Here is a 16496-nt window from a genome sequence, read left to right on the forward strand (position 1 = left end):
CCCAGTGCAGAGGGCAAGTTGTCAGGCGCAGAAACCAGGTAACAAGAGGTGCAACTAGGCCAGGCCACCCCAGCACTGTGAACAAGCCGCCAGCACCTGAGGCCCCAACACACAAACCCAGTGACCAGGTCCCTGGCCCCCAACAAAATGATTTGGAACTATCTAAATTAATTTACTTATTCAGTGCCATATCAAATTACCAAAAAAATATTTTATAGAGCTAGAAAAAATAATAACAAAATTCATCTGGATAAACAAAGGGTCAAGAATATCAAAGGAATAAATGGAAAAAAAGCTGCAAAGGAAGGTGGCCTAGCTATATCAGGTCTAAAACTATATTATGAAACATCAATCATCAAAACTATTTGGTATTGGCTAAGAAGTAGAGTGGTGGATCAGTGGAATAGGTTAGGTATGCAAGACACAGTAGTCAATGACTATAGTAATCTACTGTTCGATAAACCCAAAGACTCCAGCTGGGATAAGAACTCACTATTTGACAAAAACTGCTGGGAAAACTGGAAAACAGTATGGCAAGAACTAGGCAAAGAGCAAGATCTTATACCATATACCAAGATAAGGTCAAAATTGTGTACATGATTAAGACATAAAGGGTGATACCCATAAGCAAATTAGGAGAGCGAGGAATAGTTTACCTGTCAGATAACCCTGGCAGGCAGGTGCTATTATCCTCGTTTTACAGAAGAGGAAATTGAGGCAAACTGAATTTAAGTGATTTGTCCAGGGTCATACAGCTACTGAGAATCTGAGGCAGGATTCAAATTCAAGTTTTCCTTCCTCCACATGAGGAGCTTCTCAAACTAAAAGAATTTTAAAAGATTCTGGAATTATTTATACTATATACCAAAATAAAGTCAAAATGGGTACATGATTTAGATATAAAGCTGATACTGTAAGCAAACTGGGAGAGCAAGGAATAGTTTACCTGTCAGATTATGGAGAACAGAAGAATTTATGACCAAACAAGAGATAGAGAACATTATGAAATGCAAAATGGACAATTCTGATTACATTAAATTGAAATATGTTTTGCAGAAACAAAGCCAATGCAGCCAAGATTAGAAGGAAAGCAGAAAACTGGGAAAGAATTTTTACAAGTGCCTCTGATAATGGCCTCATTTCTAAAATATACAGAGAACTAAGTCAAATTTATAAGAATACAAGTCATTCCCCAATTGATAAATGGTCAAAGGATATAAACAGTTTTCAGATGAAGAAACTAAAGCTGTCTAGTCATATGAAAAAATGCTCTAAATCACTATTGATTAGAGAGAAATGCAAATCAAAACAACTCTAAGGTACCACTTTACACCTATCAGATTGGTTAATACAACAAAAAAGCAATAAATGTTGGAGATGTGGGAAAATTGGAACACTAATGCATTGTTGGTGGAGTTGTGAACTGATCCAACTATTCTGGAGAGCAATTTGGAACTATGCCCAAAGGGCAACCAAACTATGCATACCCTTTGATCCAGCAATACCACTACTATCCCAAAGAGATAATAAAAAAGGGAAAAGGACTCATATGTACAAAAATATTTATAGTAGCTCTTTTTGTGTGGGAAAGAACTGGAAATTGAGGGGAAGCTCATCAACTAGAGAATGGCTGAACAAGTTGTGGTATATTAATATAATGGAATACTACTGTTCTGTAAGAAATGATGAGCAGACAGATTTCAGAAAAGCCTAGAAAGACTTACATAAACTGCAGAACATTGTACACAGCAACAGCAACATTGTGCAATGATCAGTTTTGATATACTTAGCTCTTCTCAGTAATATAATGATCTCAGACAATTCCAAAAGACTCATGATGGAAAATGCTATCTACATCCAGAGAAAGAACCATGGAGTCTGAATGTAGATCAAAGCATACTATTTTCTGGTTTTTTTTCTCACGGTTTTTCCCTTTTGCTCTGATTTTTCTTTCACAATGTATAAATATGTTTAATATGATGGTACATGTATAGCCTATTATCAGAAAGCTTGCTGTCTTGGGGAGGGAGTCTTGGGGAGGGAGGAAGGGCAGGAGGGAGAGAAAAAAAATTTGGAATTCAAAATCTTACAAAAGGGAATGTTAAAAACTTATCTTTACATGTAACTGGAAAAAATAAAATACTATGAAGTGATGAGGGAAAATAAAAAATAAAAAAGAGAAAGAACAAAGATGTTAGATTAAACTTTTTAAAAATTACCAAGTAAAACTGCCCTAATATTCTAGAACCAGAGGGTAAAATAGAAATTTAAAGAATCCACCAATCACCTATTGAAAGAGATCCCAAAATGAAAATCCCCAAGAATACTACAGCCAGAGCTCTCAGGTTAAGAAGAAAATATAGCAAGCAGCCAGAAAGAAACCATTCAAATAACATGGGCCCAGTCAGAATAACACCAGATTTATTAGCTTCTACATTAAAGGATTGGAGGTCTTGGGACATGATAATCCAGAGGGCAAAGGAGCTAGGATTACAAACAAGAAGCAACTATCCACCAAAACTGAATATAATCCTTTGGCAGGAGAAAATGGACATTCAATGAAATACAAAACTTTCTGATGAAAAGACCACAGAAAACCTGACTTTCAAATACACAACTCAAGAGAAACATGAAAAGGCAAACAGGAAACAGAAAACTTAAGAGACTCAATAAAGTTAAACTGTTTACATTCCTACATGGAAAGATGATACTTGTAACTCCTAAGAATTTTATTATTATTAGGGCAATCAGAGTATACAGATGGAGGACATGGGCATAAGGTGAACATAACGGGATGATACCTTTAAAAAAATAAAGGGGTGAGGAAGGGAAATGTGCTGGGAGAGGGGAAAGGGAGAGGTAGAATGAGGTAAATTATTTCACATAAAAGAGACACCAAAGAGCTTCTACAGTGGAGAAGATGGGGGAAGTGAAGAGAGTACTTGAATCTTACTCTCATTGGGAAATGGCTTAGAGGGAATAACACACACTCAGTTGCGTACAGAAATTTATCTTAACCTACAGGAAAGTAAGAAGGGAAGGTGATAAGAGAAGGGGGTGGGAATAGCATGGGGGGAGGTAATATAAGGGAGAGCAAATTGGGGGAGGCATCAGTAAGAAGCAAAACACTTTTGAGGATGGACAGGGTAAAAGGAAAATAAGACAATGGGAAAAAAACAGGAGGCTATAATATTAAAAATATGATATCTACTATGACCACATGGAATTTATATCAGGAATGCAGAGTTGGTTCAATATTAGGAAGACCAAAGACATCATAAACCAAAATAACAAAAAGAAAAAAAATATCATGATTTATCAACAGATACAGAAAAAGGTATTGACAAAATATTACACTGATTCTGTTTTAAAATACTTTTTAAAAGCATAGGGTTAAATAGCCTTTTCCTTAATATGGTAAGTAGAATCTATCTAGAAGCAAGAGCCAGCATTATATGTAATGGGAATAAACTAGAGGATGAGAGAAATGATTATTAATAATCAATTATTAATATTAGGATCCAGAGTTTTTTCTCTTTTTATTTCCTCATTCAAAACCCAGTCCTTGTGAAGGATAGGGGCTGCATTGGCCTAACCCTACACTAACATTCTTCTCAATCTTGGGCAGGACCCTACCCAATTGGCAGGGCTTATTTCAGATTAAAGCATAGAGAATCTAATCTAGGCGAATTCCATCCAGCCCTAAAAGCACATGCCCTTGAAATACCATTGTTCAACATAGTATATCCCTTAGTCTAGATGGCTGGAATGGAATAGTCTGGGTGGAGACGGATTCTTTTATGACCCTGTCGCTGAGTCTCAAAGATCAAGTCAAGTTCTCAGCAGGAGACTTTTATATCACTTCCTCATTAACATGTCCACTCCCTCATTTCTGCCAGTCAAAGGTACCCACTTTTCCAAAGGTATTTAAGCATGAATGTTATGTCCCAGTGAAGACTCCTCAGTGTAATTAAGGTTTGGGATAAGGCTGAGTGGGATGAGGGTCCCGTGAAAACTTCTCAGAAAAATAAACAGAAATTGTATTAGACTCAAGGCAGGCATAGCAGCCTGACAGGCCTAAGTTTCGATTTACTAGAAATCACCTGATTTACGGGAATCCAACCCCAAGTACTGCCCCCCCCCTTGCCACTGTTAAGTAGTTAAAGTTTGCCAAGCCTGAAACTCCTGAAGAAGCCCCCCCTGTATTTTGTGGGTGAACCTGTTGCTATATTTCAGTCATAGTGACCTGGCTACACAGTACAGTGTCTAGCTTGACTGCACATCTTTAATTGCTTCTTTGGTATTACTTCAGCAAACTAAGAAATATAGATATGTATATTGTGTTCCTTGTTTTGTCTTCAGTTTCTATGGACATTGAGAATGTAAGCCAAATATTGGCCAGTTGGTGGGAGGGGGGGAATTTGCCCATTAGGGTATATAATCAGGTCTTTTGCTTCTGTCTGTGTCTCCTTTCATCAGAGTATTCTGGTGGAGGGACACCCAAATCTCGAGATTTGATATAATAATAATAGATTAACTTTCTGTTTCTCCTTGGATACCTCTGTGTGTTTTTTAATTTGAGTGGCATCCCACATAAGCATTTGAAGATCTCCATGGTCTTTTGTCTTTGACTACCCGGAGAAAGACCACTGAATCGACTTATTATTTGTTAGCCTAATTAATAAGTTGATTATTAATTACCCCAAAACTCTCAGACTTTTCATTTGTATCAAGACTTTTCCAATGAGGTCATATAAAGCAGGTATAGTGCTAGAAATGCTATATAAATAAGACAAGAAAAAGAAAATGGAGAAATAAGCATAAATAAACAAAATTATAACTTTTGCAAATTATATGATGGTTTATTCAAGGAACCCTAGAGTCAACTGAAAAGTTGAAACAGTAACTAACACCAGCAAAATAGTAGGATATAAAAGAAATCCATAATAAATCATCAGCAATTCTGTATATTACCAACAAAAAGAGAGACAGAAAGGAAAAACTCCACAAGATATGTACAGAATATATAAAATATTTAGATATCTACCTGCCAAGACAGGAAGTATAAGAATTCAACTCTACTGAAATAAAGATAAACCTAAATAAGTGGAGAAATATTCATTGCTCGTGATTAAGCTATGCCATGTAACAAAAAATGATAATACTGTCTACCTTATTTAGTGTCACACCAATCAACTGTCAAAAAATTAATTTATAGAGGTAATAAAAAAACCCAACAACATTCATCTGCTAGAACAAAAGGTCCAAGAATCTCACCGGAAACAATGGGAAAAAGTGAGAAAGAAGGTAGCCGAGCATTACCAAATCTCCAACTATAGTACAAAGCTGTAATCCTCAAAATGATTTGGAACTAGTTTAAAAAATTAATCTGTGGAACAGATTAGGTACAATAGCAGGCCAGCATAACCAGTGGCAGGGCACACCAAAAGAATTCCTCTACATACAAAGGATGTTTTCCTCTACACTTTCCCACTGGCAGCTGGAAATCCTTTGGCCTGCAGCAAGTGGCCCGAGGGCAGGTTGCAAAGGCCAGAACAAAATCAAATAAAACAAATAGCCTCATGTTTGATAAACCCAAAGGCCCCAGCTACTGAGATAAGGATTCACCTTTCAAAAAAACTGCTAGATAACTGGAAAAAAAATAGGTTTAGACCAACATCTCACACCACACATCTAAATAAGCTACAAAGGTTACATCATGTAAAAAATGTTACATCATAAATAAATTAGAAGTACAAGAAAGAAATTTCCTTTTGCATATATGAAAAAGGAAGCACTTGTGACCAAATGAGGTATGGAAAGGATCACAGAAGACATGTGGACAATTTTAATTATATAAAATTAAACAATTTCTCCACAAACAAAACCAATATAGGCTGAGATTAGAAAGGAAAAAGTTAACTGGGGAAAAAAATCTTCACAGAAAGTTTCTCTGACAAAGGTCTCATTACTAAGAATATATAAAGAACTGGTACAAATTTATTCAAAAGACATTTTTCCAACTGTTAGTCAAAGGACATGAACAGTTTTCAAAGAAAGAAATCTAAGCTACAATACTTTCATATTATCCATATAAAAAATTGCTCCAGTGTGCATTTCCAAAGTTGATATGAGAGAAAGAGAGAGAGAGAGAGAGAAAGAGAAAGAGAGAGAGAGAGAGAAAGAGAGAAATTGACAGATGCTAGAGGGGCTTTAGGAAAATGCACACAATAACGTACTGTTGGCCAAGCTGCGAATTAATTGGTCAAGCTATCCTGGAAAGTAATTTGGAACAATGCCCAAGCCACTACACTGCTCATACTTTTTTGACCCAGTGGTACCACTATACAAGCCTACATCCCAAAGAGATCAAAGAAAAAGTAAAAGGATTTATATCTACACCAAAGGATTTATAGTAGCTCTTTTTGTGTCGACAAAAAAACTTAGGAAACTAAGGAGACTTTGGCGTTGGAAATGGGGCTGAACAAATTATAAGTAATGGAATACTTTTGTGCCATAAGAAATGATAAAGGAGATGGTTTCAGAGAAACCTAAGAAGATTTCTGTAATCTGATATAAAATGAAGTGAGTAGAACCAAGAGAATAGTTTATACAATGACCACAATTTAGAACTCTGATCAATCCTGACACCAGAAGACAGATGATGAAACACACCTCCCAATTCTTTGTGGAAAGGTGATAGAGGATAGAAGGATACTAATATTTTTAATAAATGGCACAAATTTGTTTTGCTTGACAATATTTTTGTTACTAGAGAGGGCTTTGATCTGGGTCAGGGAGTAGGAGTTGGGGGAAGGTGAAGAGGTAGTGAGAGTGATGCATGTAAGTGACAGCAAAAAAAAAATGGAGCATCAATGAAATATTTCCAAATACGCAGGAAAGAGCAGGCAAATGTTCGGAAGGTGATACAGAGAAGGAAGCAGTGTCTGTACTACTGTGTTAAATTTAATATGTTATTTAAAAAACAAGCAGTATGTATGCATGATTTTATTTGCAATCCCTCTTTTGTGACCTTCTGTGTGTGGGAAATGTTCGTGTCTGATGATTTTCTAGTTCACCAAAACAAAAAATTTAAAGAAAAAAAAGAAATTACAAAAAGGACAGTTTTTGAGGGATGTAGACAGAATGAAGTGAGCCAAGCCATGTAAACAATTTATGCAATAACAACTACATTGTAAGGACAAAACAAACTGGGAATTAAGAAAATGCAATGACCAAGTACAATTCCAGGAGGCTGATGACGAAGCATGACACCCTGCTACACATCTGACAGAGGTGATGAACTTAAGATGTAGAATGAAGCATACATGTGGGAATTTGTTCTGGCAGACTGAAAAACTGTTACAAGGTGGTGTTTTTTTGTTTTCTGCGCTTTTGTTTTTGGTGGGAGAGAAAATAGTTATTAACGGAAAAAATTTTTTTCAAACAGCACCAGCACAGTGTTAAGTGATAAGTGCTTTCACAAATAAATTTATCTACACAAAACATTCTGCCAGAGTTAATATCCATTCACCCATATGTCCTATATCATCTCTATAACTATACCTTTACTATGTCACAGTAACTGAAAACCCCGACTCATTAAGGAAATAATAATGGTCTGTGTTAAGACGGGGAAGTCTTTAGAAAGATGTCCATTAAAAACAAACTGTTAAAATGAAAATTAACCCTCAGCTATATGAAAAGAAAAGGATCACGTCCCAAGACAATTCGCACAAGGTTTTCCCAACAAATAAGACACCTAACCAAACCAATAAGTAATTTCTAAAACTGTTAAATCCTCTTCTTTATAAGAATGCCACTATTCCCCCCCTATAAGCTTGCCAGGATGATAAGGATCAAACACCAAGCGGATTCATTTTGTTAAGCTGTCTAAATTTAAAATGTTACACATACAGAACTGAAGCTTGCAACTAAGTCTTGTTCTTAATAAACTCTTGTCAAAGAACAACAAAATTTACCTACCTCTGACTTGTAACAATCACAAATCCACTCCACTCAACAGGGAAATGGTATAAATTCTCTTAGAAGTCTTCCCTCCTCACTTCTCCCAACTTTCAAACTAGATAATATTAGCAAAGCCTTATGCTACAAAATTTATATATCCATAAATCTTAAAGTCAGAGATAGAAAGGGCCAGAGAAGTTATCGAATCCAATATCCTCATTTTACAGTTGAGGACACTGAAGCCCATGGAGCTTAAGCATATTGCCCTTAGGGGCAAAGTTTACCTTCAAACTCAGTTTCTCAGACTCCAAATCTAGGGCCTCCTTCCATAGCACCACACTACCTATCAAGACAGTTTAAAAAACTAAAAATCATGTATAGTTATGTTCAACCAATTTTAAATTACTTCTTTAAAAAAATAACACAGTCCATCCTATTATTAAACCATTTTGTTTTCAATACTTTTGTACCTACTGATTTACAAAAGCTATAGACAAAGAACTACCCATTTTTCACCCATTTTGCCAGTTAACATAATAGTCCAACCCCTCTCCTCTAATCTACACCCCAAAAGTTCTATTCTAATGTTGTGATATCCTAGCCAGATAAGTTCTGTTTATTCCTGCTGTTTTAGCTCTGCTGCCCACGAGAGGGATGGTGAAAATAAATGAGAGACAGAGCAGGACATGAGGCGAAAAGGTAAGTAGTGAAGATCTACATACATTCTCTTTGCACTCAGAAAACGGAAACTTATCATGATGCTCAAGTTTATTGCTCTTCGACTACACCTAACATATTCTGCAATGTTAGAAGACACTGACAAATCTCTTCAAGGACACATTCCTCAGCACCTACTCAAAGCGTCCAGAGTGCAAGGACTCTTCTATGAACATGGTGAAAGACCATGTACACTACAGTGAAGAGATAAAGCACAAATTGAGGTTCAACTATTAACTGATCTTGAACCTTTACTTCCTCATCCACAAAATGGGGGTGACACCCATAGTAATGACCTCATAGGGTTGTGAGATACCTATATAATATATATATATACACACACACACATATATATGAAATAGCATCACAGAGAATCATTATGGCAATACCTAAAGCTTGATATAACTGTATACTATTGTTATTAGCTATTCCAGTCATCTATTGATTTCTGATCTAGAGGTTCTCTCCAAAAACCTCAGGCAGCGTTTCTCACTTTCAGTCTGTTCTAATTCATTAGCTTTTTTGTAAATGCTCCACTTCTAAGCAACACTAGAGAGTTTAGATAAGCCTAAACTGAGAAATATACTTCATACCTTACCTAACTTAGAAACCCAGGGTAGGCCTGTATCTAAAAGTGCTATGAGCTGCTCAGGGAAAAAGGCATTTACAGGCATGCCTCTAATTTTAAAATCAAAAAGATAAATTAGAAGGTAATTCACTGCCTTACAGAAGAATCAATTGACCCATAAAATCTGTTCAACAAAAAAAGATCTGCTTGAAATTTTTTAGATACAAACCCACAGAAATGCAATTAATTAATCTTCCTGAAGAATCATGGCTGTATTTATGTACAGCTAGCCCTTTCAACTGATTTGGTCAATTCAAAAGGATCAATCTGATCCTTTGTCTTTTTTTTACTAACTTACTAATAAACTGATTTAATCAATATTTCAACCCCTTCCTTTCCCTCCACTTTATGACCCTCAAGTATTGGAAGCAACTTTGAGTTTATCCAGTAAAGTCCCTTTAATTCACAGCCACAACTGACTAAACTGGGGACCAAAGAAAGTTAGTGATGTGCCAAAGGTTACCCAGGTAGTGTCTGAACTAGGATTAAAATCTAGACTCTCTGACTCCAAAACCAGAAAACTCCTGCCAATATACCATGCTGTGACAGTCAATTTATTTTGCCATTACCCTGATAAGTAAAAGATAAATAAACTCTGACAAGCAGGCACCACAACTGAGTGAACTGACTCTCAAATTTTCAAGTGGTCAGGGAAGAGAAGTAAAATTCAGGCCAGAGACCTAAGTAATCTCATTAACTGGTTTCTCAAAAACATTAGGTAAAAATGTTAGTTCAATAAGAACACTGACATTAATGGGTGATCAATGACATCATATAAAGTTTCTGTTATACCATAACAATGATATCATAAAATGGTATTAATTGTCCAGGTCAGCTTTGCATAGAGCCTGCCAATACTACTACTGTTAATAAACACACTTACAAAGATATCACATCATTTCTGCATAGGAGAGATAAGACTATCTATGATACTCATTCACATGTTTTAATTATCTTCCAGATGTCTACAACAGACATATTCTCTTCCTACCTGTCCAAATATTTCTTCTTAGTCTCCTTTGCTAATGTCATGTGTGCTAACTGTGGATGTACCCCAAAACTCTTGTCCTGAGCCCTCTCCTCTTTTTTTCTCTAGCTCTTACTTTTGGTCACTTCATCAGCTCCAATGTATTCAATTACTATCTGTCACTGCAGAATTCTGAATAGTTCTGAATCATGAACTACCCACTACCCCCAGGATATCATCAACTGTATGTCATCTAGGCATCTCAAACTCATGTCCAAAACAGAATTTATGAAGGGTTTTAAAAGCCAAATGGAGGATGCTATATTTGATCCTGAAAGTAATATGGACCAGTCATTTATGAAACATCAGGATGACATGGTCATACTTGTGCTTTAAGAAGATCACTTGACAGCTGAGTGAAGAATGGACTGAACTAGAGAGAGATTTAAGGCAGGGAGGCCAACCAAGCTATTGCAACAGTCCAAGTATGAGGTACTAAGAGTCAGTGTCAGAGGAGAGGAGGACTTATACAAGAGATGTTATAAACACATAAATGACAGGACTTGGCAACAGACTGGAATATGGAGAGTGTGACAGAGAATGAGGAGTTGAGAATGACACTTAAGCTGTGAACCTTGATGACTTGAGAAGAAAGTAGTGCCCTTGACAGTATAAGGGAAGTTAAGAAGATGGAAGGAATTGGACGGGAAAGATAATGTGCTCAGTTTTGAACAACTGAGTTTAAAACATCTACAGGATATCTAGTTCAAGACATCCAATACATCTTGGAGATGCGAGCCTGGAAGTTAAAAGTTTAGAGAAAGTTGATCTGGGGACCATCTTCAGAGAGATGGAAACTGATGAGATCACCAAGCAAAGTAATACGTGGGGAGAAAAAGAAGAGGATCCATAGAAGAAGCTTAGGCGACACAGTGAGTATGATGTGAACGAAGATCCAGCACAGGAGAATCTGAAGGAGCAGTCAGACGCTTAGGAGAAGGAGGAGAAAATAGTATCATGAAATCCTAGAGTGAAGAGAGTAACAGGAGAGGATGATCAACAATGTCAAAAGTGGCAGAGAGATCAAGGATGAGGAATGAGAAAAGTCCAACCATTATGGAAAGTAATGTGGAACTAAGCCCAAAAAACTATTACCCTGTGCACACCCTTTGATCCATCCAAACCACCATTAGATCTATATCTCAAAGAGATCAAAGAAAAAGAAAAAGGATCCATACACACAAAAATATTTATAGCAGCTCTTTTTGTGGTAGAAAAGAATTGGAAACCGAAGGGATGCCCAACAACTGGGAAATGGCTGAACAAGTTATGGTATGTGAATGTAATAGAATATTATTATGCTATAAGAAATGATGAAGAAGATGGTTTCAGAGAAACCTGAGAAGACGGTGATATGAGCTGAACCAGAAGAATAAATTATACAATAGTAATAATATTGTGATGACAAACTAAAACTTCAGAACTCTGATCAACACAAGACACAATGATCAACTGCTATTCCGAAGGACTCATGTTGGAACATGCTATCCACCCCCCAGAGAGAGAGCTGACAGACTCAGAGTACAGACTGAAGCCCATTTTCTTTTCTTTCTTTCTTCTTTTTGGACATGGCTAATGTGGGGATTTGTTTTGCCTGACTACATATCTGTAATGAGTTGCAATGTAAAGGAGAGGGAAGGTGAGACGGAGAAAATTTGAAACTGAAAATAAAATAAAATTGAATTTTAAAACATTTCAAAAAAGCCATTAGATTTGAAACCTTTGGAGAGGGAAGTTTCAGTTAGATAATGAGGTAGGAAGCCAGACTGCTGAGAGTTAAGAAGAGAATCATAAAGGGAAATGGTCAAATGGGAGGAAAAAAATCTTTGTATGAAATTTCTGATAAAGGTTTGATACCTAAGCTATGTAAAACAACAAACAAATGTAAAATCAAATGTCACTCACTAAAAGATAAGTAGTTAAAGGATAAAAACAACTCTCCCTCAAAAGAACTGCAAATTATTAACAACCATGTGAAAAAATGTTCCAAACAACTAATGAGAAATAAAATCAAAACAACCTTGAGGTTTTGTCTCACACCTTGTATGTAAATGGCAAAAATGACAAGAGGTGGGAACAGGCAATGCTGGAAATGTTACAGGAAGTTAGGTACACTAGTATATTGTTATTGGATCTTGGAAAGCAATTTGGAATTATGCAAATAAAGTGCTTAAAATGTCTATACCATTTGACCCAGAGATTCCACTGAAACTCCAAAGGGGCCATTGATAACAAGAAAGTCCCTATACACAGCAAAATACTTATAATAGCATTTTGGGGGAACATAAACAACTAGAAGCAAAAGTAGATGCCTATCGATTGAGGAATGGCAAAACAAATTGTGGTAGATGCATACAATGAATTTTTTTTTCTTTTTTGGCTAGGCAATGGGGTGAAGTGACTTGCCCAGGGTCACACAGCTAGTAAGTGTCAAGTGTCTGAGGCCAGATTTGAACTCAGGTCCTCCTGAATCCAGGGCTGGTGCTCTATCCACTGCGTCATCTAGCTGCCCCAGCATGCAATAAATTATTACTGTGCTGTAAGACAGTGAACGTGACAAATGCAGAGAAGTATGGAAAGATTTACATGAACATTTTTACATTTTCAAAGTGAAATAGGCATAGTCAAAAAAACAACATAAACAATGTAAACAGAAAAAAAAAGCACAAAATAATCAAAGATGAATGTTGCAGAATTACAAAGAATAAGATATCTCTAAAAAGATGTAGGAAGACACTCCCAACCCACTCCCTTTCAGGTGGGAGCTACATGACCATGGTATATTAAACATATTTTCAGATTTTTTTCAATATACTAATCAGTTTTGCTGATTTTTTGTCCTCTAAAAATATTGTCATATAAATGACTTTTTGGGAAGGGGTCAGAGGAAAGATGCAAGGAAAAGTTTGGTGATGTGAAAAAATGTATATAGATATACCAATAAAACTTATTGTGATAAAAGTTTTGCCAAGGTGGGAGAAGGCAGTTGTCCATGAATACAGAACACTGCATAAAATGTTAGCTTTTTTTCCCCAATGTATTGCTCATTTTTACTAGAATTTTTCTTCTCTTCCTCTTTTTTTTTCCTTTTTGAAATTTTTTTTGTTGTAAGGGATGCTCTCTGGGAGGAAGGAAGGGTAATAATACAGGGGAAATCTAAAACAATATAAAAACAAAAATATCTGATTAAAATATATTTCTAAAACATTAAAATCAAGTTTATTCTGACTCGTAGTGGCTACAAAACTTGAGCTTAATTATAACATTTCATTTTACAACTATTTTAAGCATATTTTTCTTACTAGCTAAATAAGAAAGATCTGAGGGGGGGCAAAGTAGTAGCCCCTTAATTATTAGGAGAGAGTTATCACATAGCAGTGAAAGTAGGCTTGTTTTACAGTGCTACAGGAGCCAGAACAAGTACTATCCAGTATTTGTTATTGAGCAGACTTCTGTTCAATATAAGAAAAACAATTCTAGCCAGTAAAGCTGTTCCAAAATTGCATGTACTGCTTATGTGACAGTGAATTCCCCACTCTCACAAGTGCTTTATATACATTATATTAACTGACTCCCCACAACTTTACTAAGTGCTATTATCTCCACTTTACAGAGATGATTAAACTAGGGCTTACAGAGGTTAAATGACTTGCCCAGGTCACATATCTGTTAAGCAGCTGGGGCAGAATTCACACCCAGTTCTTGACTCCAAGCCCAGGGCTCTTGAGCAGAATGGCATGGTGGAAAGAAGGCTGAATCTGGAATAAGGACCTGTATTTAAACAACGGGGCGCTACTTACTATTTGTGGAGCAACCTGGGCAAGTTATTTATCCTCCCTGTGCCTGTTTCCTCAACTATAAGATGAGAGGATGAATTAGACGTCCTCCAATGTCCCTTCTAGATCTCAGTCCGTGATCGTACAATCTCTGCACTACAACCTGCTTTATGGAGGTAGTGGAGAGCTAGCACCTTCTAGAAAGGATCCTCTCCTAAGACAAAAGGTTGAATTAAGTTCCCTTTGAAATGTAAGATTTCATAATTCTATGAAATTGACATTTGAGTGTCTACTATATATGAAAGTCAATATAGATGTTTTCCTCATCTGTAAAATGAGGAAATTGACCTAGATAATCTCTAAGGTCTCCTGCAACTTTAAAATTCTATTATTCTATTCTATTACTTCCATTTTCTCTTACCTTATCAAAAACATGAAACTCTACAATTGCCTTTCACCAATGGAGACTTCACTACTTTCCATCCATAATGCTATAGAAAATTACTATGCTTCCCTGATACTCACTAGTATCAATTTTTACACCAATGTTCTACTACTTTCCCACCTATCTTTCTTCATTGCAAACCCATGTTCCATCACCCTTATTTATCCCTTCTCTGGACTTACTACCACTTTCTCAGATGTTATCAGAGCCCAGTTGCATTTTTTCCTCTATTTTACTCCTACTAGTAATTTCAGGAACTGTACTGACAACCCTTCATATATTTTCTTGATTCATAACACTACAATACATTTGTATATGTTCAATTAGTTGGTGATATTTCATCAGTCAGTAAACAAGCACTTATTAACCATTTATTATATACCAGACATTGTGCTAAATAAGCAAAGAAGATACAAAGAAACGCAAATGCAAAAAGAGTTCCTGCCCTTCAAGTAGTTCATATTCTAATGGGGGAGACAGTATATAAATAACTAGGTACAAATAACAGATCTTTACAGAATCAAAGGAGATGGCACTATCAACTGTGAGGACAGACACTGAATATTAAAGGAAGCCAGAAGTGAGGGGGCAGAGCATTCCAGGTGGTGACAGTCAATGTAAAGGCACAAAGACAAAAACATGGAATGCTTGTTTGAGGAACTACAAATAGGCGGGGGAAACTGGTAAACACAACTCATGGAGGAGAGTAAAAAGGTAAGACAGAAAATGTATGAAAAGGAAAGACTGTGAAGAGTTTTAAATGCCAAACAGAGCATACTTGATCCTGTAAGTAACAGGCAACCTATTAGAATTTACTGAGTAGGGAGGTGACCTAAACTGATATGCAAATTAAGTTTATATTTGAAACAAAGGAAGATCTAGGTAATCAGATTACCTTTTCTATCTTCAATGTTATAGTTCAGCAAAAAGAAATTCTAGTAGAGAACATGAAGGTTCAATGTGCTCATGTGCTTAAGACATGGGTTATCATTTACAATAATTTGCAGGTATTCCTCATTAACCATTCAGTTTTAAATATTATCTTAAAAAAAAAACTTACATAAATAAGTCCAGAATAATAACGATCCTTGAGGTTATGCAAAACAGATGCTTCATTCAAGCATGTTAATTCTGCCATATCTTCCACTTTGGAAAATTTAGGTGGGTTCATCTTCTGAATATCATCTTTATTGACCATTGCTTTCTTTCCATTCTCTGCCAGTTCAACCATAACTTCATCTCCTCTCTCTTCCTTGATACTTGCTGCCTCAAAACCATGACGTTCTGATGGAATCCAAACCAGCTTTTTAGCAGTCCAGTCGGCCTGAGTGGCAGGATTGTAAATTACAGCCCTATCCACGAAGAGATACCTCTCCGGATCTTCAAGTCCACTCCTCTGCGCCATTGTAAAGGGAGAAATACAATGGTATATGCCTGTAAAGGAAGAAAAGAAAACCATGTTTAAAAAATAAGTACACAAAGCTGAATCACAAGATTCAACCATCCTACGAGTCTAAAACAAAAACTTGAATGACTATAAAGGCAAAAAATATTGGGAATTCCTCATCATGTCTACTTTAACAAAGACTCCAAAACAAAATTAGGTAAGAGTCACTACAAACCATGCCTATGGTGGTTTAGTGCCTAAAAGCTAAAAACAAGCAATATCACAAATTAAGCAAGGCAATCAAGGACATAAAGGGACCAAAGTACCAAAATGAAAGAACAGAAGGCAGCGTGGTACAGTGGGAAAAGCACCAGACTTGGAGCATATTCCAGTCTCAACCACGTTTCTTACTAGCAGTTAAAACCATTTCACCTCTCTGCACCTCAGTTTCTTCATATTTAAAATTAACAGATTAGAATACATGAACTCTAAAGGCCCTTCCAACTTTAAAACTATGATCCAATAACAAATATGTTAACAATGTACAA

At 36.3% G+C, this 16496-nt stretch overlaps 1 protein-coding gene across 1 annotated transcript in view; it reads right to left on the reverse strand.

Moving 5' to 3' along the window:
* MYH10 (myosin heavy chain 10) overlaps nucleotides 1–15991 on the reverse strand; it is a 182921-nt gene extending 166930 nt beyond the window's left edge. Inside the window, 1 exon segment of the mRNA XM_020966465.2 lies at nucleotides 15622–15991. Within this exon segment, the coding sequence (XP_020822124.1) occupies nucleotides 15622–15966 (345 nt within the window). The 5' untranslated portion in view covers nucleotides 15967–15991.
* Nucleotides 15992–16496: the final 505 nt, after the last annotated feature.

The sequence above is a fragment of the Phascolarctos cinereus genome, unplaced genomic scaffold, assembly GCF_003287225.1.
Source record: "Phascolarctos cinereus isolate Bilbo 61053 unplaced genomic scaffold, phaCin_HiC Scaffold_5;HRSCAF=322, whole genome shotgun sequence".
Classification (NCBI taxonomy): Eukaryota; Metazoa; Chordata; class Mammalia; order Diprotodontia; family Phascolarctidae; genus Phascolarctos; species Phascolarctos cinereus.